The sequence below is a fragment of the Mesoplodon densirostris genome, chromosome 7, assembly GCF_025265405.1.
Source record: "Mesoplodon densirostris isolate mMesDen1 chromosome 7, mMesDen1 primary haplotype, whole genome shotgun sequence".
Classification (NCBI taxonomy): domain Eukaryota; kingdom Metazoa; phylum Chordata; class Mammalia; order Artiodactyla; family Ziphiidae; genus Mesoplodon; species Mesoplodon densirostris.
Window position 1 is genome coordinate 1,949,228 of NC_082667.1, and position 7,281 is coordinate 1,956,508.

The window sequence follows — 7,281 nt, forward strand, 5'->3', positions numbered from 1 at the left end:
AGCCGGGGCCGGTGCACAGGCCGCCTTGACGTCCCTTCCTTGTGTGTGTGGACCCCCCCGGCCTGGCCTCTGCCCTGCTGCGAGCCTCAGATGGCTTAACCTCCAAAGACCTCACGGGGTCAAGACACGTGTGTTTGCAGGGGAAGGGGAGGCCGAGCTGTGGCCTGGGCACCCTGCTTTGAGCTGTGGCCCCTCCTGCAAACAGGTTGGCTTGGTGCTGGCAGTGGGGCATTTATGCCGTGTGCATGGGGGGTGGGTGGGGGGTCTCTGAGATCACAGTGGGGCTGCTTCGGTCCCTCCCCATGCTGGCATGCGGGTGGGCAGGGAGCGCAGAGGGGCAGGGATCCGGCTCCGATGCCTGGTTGTTCCTGGAGTGGGGCCCGGGCTGGGTCCTTGTGACTTGGCTGCCAGTGCTCCTGGGAGGAAGGGCACCCGGGGGAGGCTGAGCCAGAGAGACTAGCCGTGGGCCTGGGCCCCAGCGTGCGGGCTGAGCGGGCCCTTGCCGGGTGCGCTCCTCCTGGGGCCCCGGGCGCACAGCCGAGCCAGGCCCACCCTCCTTCCCACCCCGAGTAAGCAGGGCGGCAGGGCAGGTAGTAGGCAGGAATGTTCTGGCTGCTCCCAGCTACACCCGCCCCTGCCTGCTCCCACCTCACCCTCCTCCCCAGGCGCCAGGAATGCACCTTCAGCCCAGACTTGCTCACACGGAGCTCCCGCAGGCAGCTGACCCCCACTCCTCACCCCTCCCATCCCCCATGACCCTAGCAGAGCCCCTACCCCTCAGGGCCTCCGTCCCCAGGCTCCCAGTTGCTCCAGGGCCGGGGACCCACATGTAAACACTCTCCACCTATGTCAGTAGCAAACCATGGTGGGCCCGAGGTCAGGGTGGTGGTGGTGGGGGGCCCAGGGAGAGAGGTCAGGTGGGAGGGGGCTTCCTGGAGGGAGAGGCCCTGCGGGGAGGAGAGGGAGGGTTCCTCGGCGAGGACCAGTGAGGCCAGGGCCCGGGCTGCCCAGGCCTGGCCCGCTTGGCTGGGCTGGGGGCTAGTGGAGGTGGTAGGAGGCCAGGCCTGCGACAGCTAAGTCCTCACCTTGGCCAAGGCCCAGCACCCCCCTACCGTCGGTGCCATTCAGAACCCTCGCCCTGGCCTCCCCAGGCTGCCTCCTTGCCCAGGCAGACTGAGCTGGCTGCTGCTGGGCAGATGGGGCGGTAGGCAGGGGCCCAAGGGGCCACCCTCACAAGTGACCTGGCTGCCCCGGCCGTTTGCTCCAGGCCAGCAGGGTGAGGAGATGAGTTGCCCCCCAGGCCCCCACAGCGCCCGGGCCCCGGCGGGCTCCACGGCTGTACCCGGGCTCATTCCGGACCTGGTTGCCCGGATCCCCTGTGAGTTTCGGGACCTCTGGAAGGGGAGTGGGGATGGCCCAGCTGAGCGGGTGGCAGCCACTGTCCATGGATGCCTCTCAGGCCCATCTCTGTGCTCCCCCCTCCTTGCCCCCAGGGCTCCGCTGGGCGCTCATAGCCACTGCGGTCGTGGCTGGCGTCTTCGTTGTTTCCTGCCTGCTCTGTGCCATCTGCTGCTGCTGCCGAGGCCGCCACAGGAAAGAGCCCAGAGACAAGGAGGCCGTGGGCCTGGGCAGTGCCTGCAGCACCATCAACACCCACCTGGTGAGAAGCGGGCACCCAGCTGGGTCAGTGCCGGGAGGCAGCTCAAGGTCCAGGCTCGGGGACGAGCTCAGCCCCCAGCATGGCCCCGTCTGCCCAGAGCAGAGGCAGAGGGGGCCGCCTGGCTGGCGAGGCGATGAACAAGGTGAGGGAGGGCGTGGGCTGCAGGAGCCACAGCAGTTCTGGAGGAGGGCAGTGGCAGAGAGGTGGACTTGGGGCAGTTCCGGCCGGTCCTGCGGAGCTGAGCTGGGATGTGAGCCCTTCTGGTGGCCTGGCCTGGAGGTTTGACCCATCATGGACCTGCTGCCTGGGACGCCAGGGCTCTTATGGGGGCACGGTCCCAGCAGCACCTGTCGCCAGCCCCTGTGATACCACCCAGGTGCAGCCAGGTGTGGATAACATGGAGTGTGGCCCTGGGGGGCCCCAGCAGTGGGAGGACCTGCAGCTGTCCGTGGAGTACGACTTTGGAAGCCAAGAGGTGAGGGGCCCCGAGGACGTGCGGGATTTTGGAGGGGCGATGGGGGAAGGGTGGGCACTGGGTGCTGGGTGGTGCGGGGCTGACCAGGAAGGGGGCCTTGGCTGAAACACCCCCTGGTTCCTAGATCAAGGTGGGCCTCAAGCAGGCAGTGGACCTGAGGCCCCGGGGCCCAGGCGGTACGGCGGACCCCTACGCCCGCGTCAGCCTCTCCCCTGAGGCCGGGTGCAGGCACGAGATGAAGGTGCACCGTGGTACCCTCTGCCCCACGTTCAAAGAGACCTGCTCCTTCCATGTGAGTCGGGGCTGGGTGTCCAGGGGCCTGGGCCGGGCAGCGGGGGCCGCTCACACCCCTCCCCGCAGGTCCCCCACGTGGAGCTGCCCCGGACCACCCTGCGGGTGCAGGTGCTGGACTACAAGCACTTCTCCCAGCACGAGCCACTGGGAACCGTGGATCCGCAGCCCGTCCTGGAGCTCTGGCACCCTCTGGGCCCGCCCAGCGCTGCCGAGGTGAGCCTGCTGAACCCCGGGCTCCAGTCCTGCCCTGTCCGGTGTGCCCGGCGGGAAAGCTGAGGCCCTTCTTGCTGCTTGCAGCCAGAGCAGTTGGGGGAGGTGTGCTTCTCGCTCCAGTAAGTGCCCGGCTCAGGCCGGCTGACCGAGGTCGTGCTGGAGGCCCGAGGCCTGAGCCCGGTTCTGGCAGGTGAGAGCCGGTCCTGCCCCTCCACATGGATGGAGGGAACCCTGTACTCAGCCCTCAGACCTGGGACACCCTATGACCCCTTTCCCTTGCCCAGAGCCCTACGTGAAGGTCCAGCTTGTGCTGCACCAGAGAAAGTGGAAAAAGAGAAAGACAACTGCCAGGAAGGGCACAGCCACCCCTTACTTCAACGAGACCTTCACCTTCCTTGTGCCTTTCAGCCAGATCCAGGTGGGCTGCCTGGAGGAGGGGGCGGGTGGAACCTCGCTCAGGGCCAAACTGATGGCTGTCTTTCTTCCCCTCCCACCGCACCTCTGCCTGCCTCTACCCAGAGTGTGGTTCTGGTGCTGGCTATCTGGGCCTGGAGCCCTCAGTTCCGGGCAGAGTCCGTGAGCAAGTTTCTCCTGGGCACCCGGGCCTCTGGTCAACCCCTACAGCACTGGGCAGACATGCTGGCCCATGCCCGGCGGCCCATCGCCCAGTGGCACCACCTGCAGCCGGCCAGGGAGGTGGACTGGGCCCTGGCCTTGCAGCCCCACCTGTGCCTGCCCTTGCCTGGCTCCTGAAAGCAGCCCCGGACCCTCGGTCTCCCTGGGCTGGGCCACGGGCCCCGTGCAGGCTGCCCACCATAATAAACGCCTTCTCCCCCATGGCTGTGAGTCCTTCCTGAGCCCCGTGGACATAGCAAGGCCAGGGGCTCCACCGACATCGCCACGGCCCCCTCCCAAGGACAAGGAGAAGGTCTCCTCTCCAGGCTCAGCCAGGCCCTGAGGGCTCTGACCCATGCCTGACCCCTGAGTGAGGGTGAAGGGGCCCTTCCTGGCCCAAGGGGGACGATACTGGGAAATGGGAAGCCCTTCCCGTCGGTAGCAGCTGAAGAGTGAGGGATGAGCCCCTGGGGACACAGTGGGCAAGTGGGAGATATTTGGGGGATGCTGACAGTGGACAGAGGGGAACCCAATCCCAGGGACCGCCCCAGCCCCCGAGGGGCCCCCAAACCCTCCGGATGGTGACTGCAGGGCGTCCCCTTCACGAGCAGCAGGGGGCAGTAGATGCCTTCGGAAGCCGCCCCAGGCCTTTGGGGGCTCAGCCTGGCCCGGAAAGCAGCTCTAATCCCCGCACATCTGGACGGCTTTAGCTCTCCCTGACCCTCCCCATGGCCCGAGAAGCCGGCAGGGCTGGGGCCGTGCACCCCCAGCTCAGAGGGTGCCAAGTCATGGTTATCCGGATGCCTCTGCTGGGTGGGGGCCCGGGCGGGGGGCGCAGGCCTGGACCGGGGTGAGAAGGGCAGTGCTGGGCCTGCCTGGGGCAGCCAGGCGGGCCCCAGGCCCCCTCGGGTCAGGGAGAGGTTCCCAGGTGGGTGGCGCCGAAATCCTGAGTTTGAAGGATGTGTTCCGAGCTGTGCAGGGAGCTGGCCCGCGGGCAGGGCGGTCCAGGCAAGGCTGCACGTCCGTCCAGGCGACCCCCATCCTGCTCTAGGGTGGGAAGCTGGGATCACGCCCGTGTAGGGCAGCCCTGCCCCAGAGACCCTGGCCACTGCCACAGGCCCCAGAGGCCGTGTTTGGGGGTCTGGCCTTGCCCCAGGCCAGCTTGGGGACGGGAAGACATGGCCAGCTCATGCCTGAGACGCCTGTTGGGTTGGAGGGGACAATAAGAAGCAGAGTGTGAGGCAGCTGCTGTTCCCCAGGGGGCTCGGAGCCCTGGGGAAGCCGAGGAAAGCAGTGTGGACCCTGACTCAGAACAGGTGGGGCCGGGCTGGAGTGACCCCTTGGCTGACCCCTGAGCTGTGCACCACGGCTGGCGAGGCCGTCGTCCTGTCCTCAGGCTCCTTGTAAGATACAAGGGAGGCATCTCGAAGTCGTCACTGAGCCCTAAATAGACCAACCCAACCTCAGCACCCCCCCCACCCCCCAACAACCAAGACTTCTTGGCCTGGATGGCAGCACGAGGCTGGGCCGGGCCAGGCAGCCTGGGCAGGTGGGAAGGTCCCTGTGCCCCCATTGGTCTGAGGAGGGCTCCATGCCCTTTCTGAGCAGGGGCCCAGCCTGGGGGAGGCCATTTATACCCCTCCCCCTGGGCCCACCAGCCCAACTCGCCGCTGCCGGCCTGACCCCGCTCCCAGCGCTGCTGCCCAGACGCGAGGTGAGGCTGGCCCGGAGGCCGGGACAAGCACTGCTCGAGCTCGCTTGCAGGAAGACTTCCCGGGGCGGGGGCCTGGGGGCCAGGGCCACCGCCAGCAGCCTCTCTGGGGGTCTTCCACGGAGCAGGGGGCGAGAGGGAGATGCATCCGGAGGCAGGCTGGGGTGGCGAAGGGGCCCCGGGCAGCACCCCGACGGCCAGGCCTCACCTCTGGGTCACGGGAAGGGGGTTTTACGGATTGAGGGACCCCAGGCCCAACTGGCGGGTCGTTTCTTCTATGCACTTGGGACCGAAGCTGAAACAGCAGAGCTAAAAATAACTGGTCGCTCCGGTGGCACCTGCGATGGCCTGAGCGCCCCTCCCTCGGGGACAGCTGCAGCGGCTCCAGGCCCGCCTGGGACGTTTTGGGAACACTTTCCTCCTACTCCTCCCCTCCCCCGGGGAATTCCAAGAAGTGTCCCCCAAGGAGGTGGGGGTTGGGCGGGGCTGCGGGGGGGTTAGTGTGTGAGGTGAGGCCCTGCATCCCCAGAGCTGGGGTCCTGGGCCACGGCCCTAACACCCCTCCCCTTTCCCTCCCACAGGCTCTAAGCCCAGGACCTCAAGATGGGCGAGTAAGTGTAGCCCCCCAAGCCCGCTGCCCCTGCTGCCCACTCCACTCCCCACTGGGCAAGGGTCTCCACATCACCCCGCCAGGCCACCTCCCACCCGCCCCATCACACAGCCCCGTGGCAGGGCCCTAACATCTTTTCTCTCTCCCCCAACCCCCACCTGCCACCCTGGGACAGTGAAGAGGTGAGTACCTGCTTGGGGGTGAAACACAGAAGGGGTGGGACCCCCAACTCAGGAGAGGGCAGAGGTTGGAGCTCCAAGGCCCAGGGAGGCCGCCCAGCCCTCCCCCTTCTGTGAAAGTGCTTCACCCGCCCCCCCACTCCCCCACCCACGGAGACACTGACAAACAGAGGAAGTGGCTGCCTGGTGCCCCAGCGCTCCCGGAGCAGGGGAAGTGCGGCTGTGGTCTGCTCACCGGGGACTCGCTTCTTCTTTCTGATGGCTGCATCCCCTCCCCCACCTCCTGGGCCCCACCAGCATCCCCCTGCCTCAGAAGCACAGCCCCTTCTCCCGACCCCAGTCCTCCCAACCTGAAGGGCCACCGGGGCAAAGGGTCACCGTGCAGCGCTGTGTCCTGGGCCCAGCCTCCCCACCAGGCCCAGGCCCAGCCGCCCCTCGGGCAGGATCCCCTGGCTGGGCAGGCGAGCCCCGCCGACCCTGACTCTCCCTCCTGCATCCTCTCCCTGCCCTGCAGAAGCACCACAGGGCCGTCACGGCCCGCAGACAGCACCTGAAGGTAGGTGCGGGCCTGGGGAGGGCTGCCCGGGCGTCTGCAGGCTGGCGTGCTGCAGCCCCTCACCACCGCCTCCCCCCCCCGCCCCCCTAAACCCTCCCAGAGCGTCATGCTCCAGATCGCAGCCACAGAGCTGGAGAAGGAGGAGAAACGCCGGGAGACGGAGAAGGAGAACTACCTGTCTGAGCACTGCCCGCCGCTGCACATTCCCGGCTCCATGGCCGAGGTGCAGGTACCCAGGTCCCCACCCCGCCTGCCCGCCCAGCGGCCCCTGCCCACCGCCCCGTCTCCCCCTTGGTCCAGAGGGCAAGCAGGGTGGTCAGGGCGGGTGGAGGCCGGGTGTGGGGATGGCCACCCACCCACGGCCCCCGCCCCCAGGAGCTCTGCCAACAGCTGCACGCCAAGATCAACGTGGCCGAGGAGGAGAAGTACGACATGGAGGTGAAGGTCCAGAAGAGCACCAAGGAGGTGAGAGGTTGGGGAGGGGACACGGTGGGGGGCGGGTGCCCCGACCGTGAGGTCCTGGCCCCCGCCACCTCCTGCCCAGCCTTGCTGCCCACCCCATAGCTGGAGGACATGAACCAGAAGCTGTTTGACCTGAGAGGCAAGTTCAAGAGGCCCCCGCTGAAAAGGGTGCGCATGTCGGCCGACGCCATGCTCAAGGCGCTGCTGGGCTCCAAGCACAAGGTGTGCATGGACCTGAGGGCCAACCTCAAGCAGGTCAAGAAGGAGGAGACCGAGAAGGTAGGGTCCCCACCTCATGCACCCCGCCTGCCGGGCCAGCTCAGACCCCGGACGGGTCTGCCGGGATGGGATTTGGAGGGGCAGCGAGGCTGCAGGTGGTGGGCCTGAGCCCTCTGCCGGCGCCCCCGCAGGAGCGGGACCTGCGTGACGTGGGAGACTGGAGGAAGAACATTGAAGAGAAGTCGGGCATGGAGGGCCGCAAGAAGATGTTCGAGTCCGAGTCCTAG

General features: G+C 67.6%; 2 protein-coding genes across 2 annotated transcripts; both read left to right on the forward strand.

The window, feature by feature from the left end:
* The first annotated feature begins 310 nt into the window (after positions 1–310).
* SYT8 (synaptotagmin 8) lies at positions 311–3,395 on the forward strand. The gene is given in 10 exon segments (XM_060103755.1): positions 311–316; positions 412–506; positions 1,197–1,378; positions 1,494–1,660; positions 2,037–2,135; positions 2,260–2,427; positions 2,496–2,642; positions 2,727–2,832; positions 2,927–3,060; positions 3,162–3,395. Coding segments are annotated over 10 exon segments (1,338 nt in total).
* A 590-nt stretch (positions 3,396–3,985) lies between these two features.
* On the forward strand, positions 3,986–7,281 carry TNNI2 (troponin I2, fast skeletal type). Its single transcript, XM_060103759.1, has 9 exons — positions 3,986–4,070; positions 4,916–4,971; positions 5,342–5,437; positions 5,550–5,579; positions 6,260–6,313; positions 6,414–6,542; positions 6,689–6,778; positions 6,878–7,054; positions 7,186–7,281. Exons 1-9 carry the CDS (start codon positions 3,986–3,988, stop codon positions 7,279–7,281), a joined length of 813 nt encoding a protein of 270 aa, XP_059959742.1.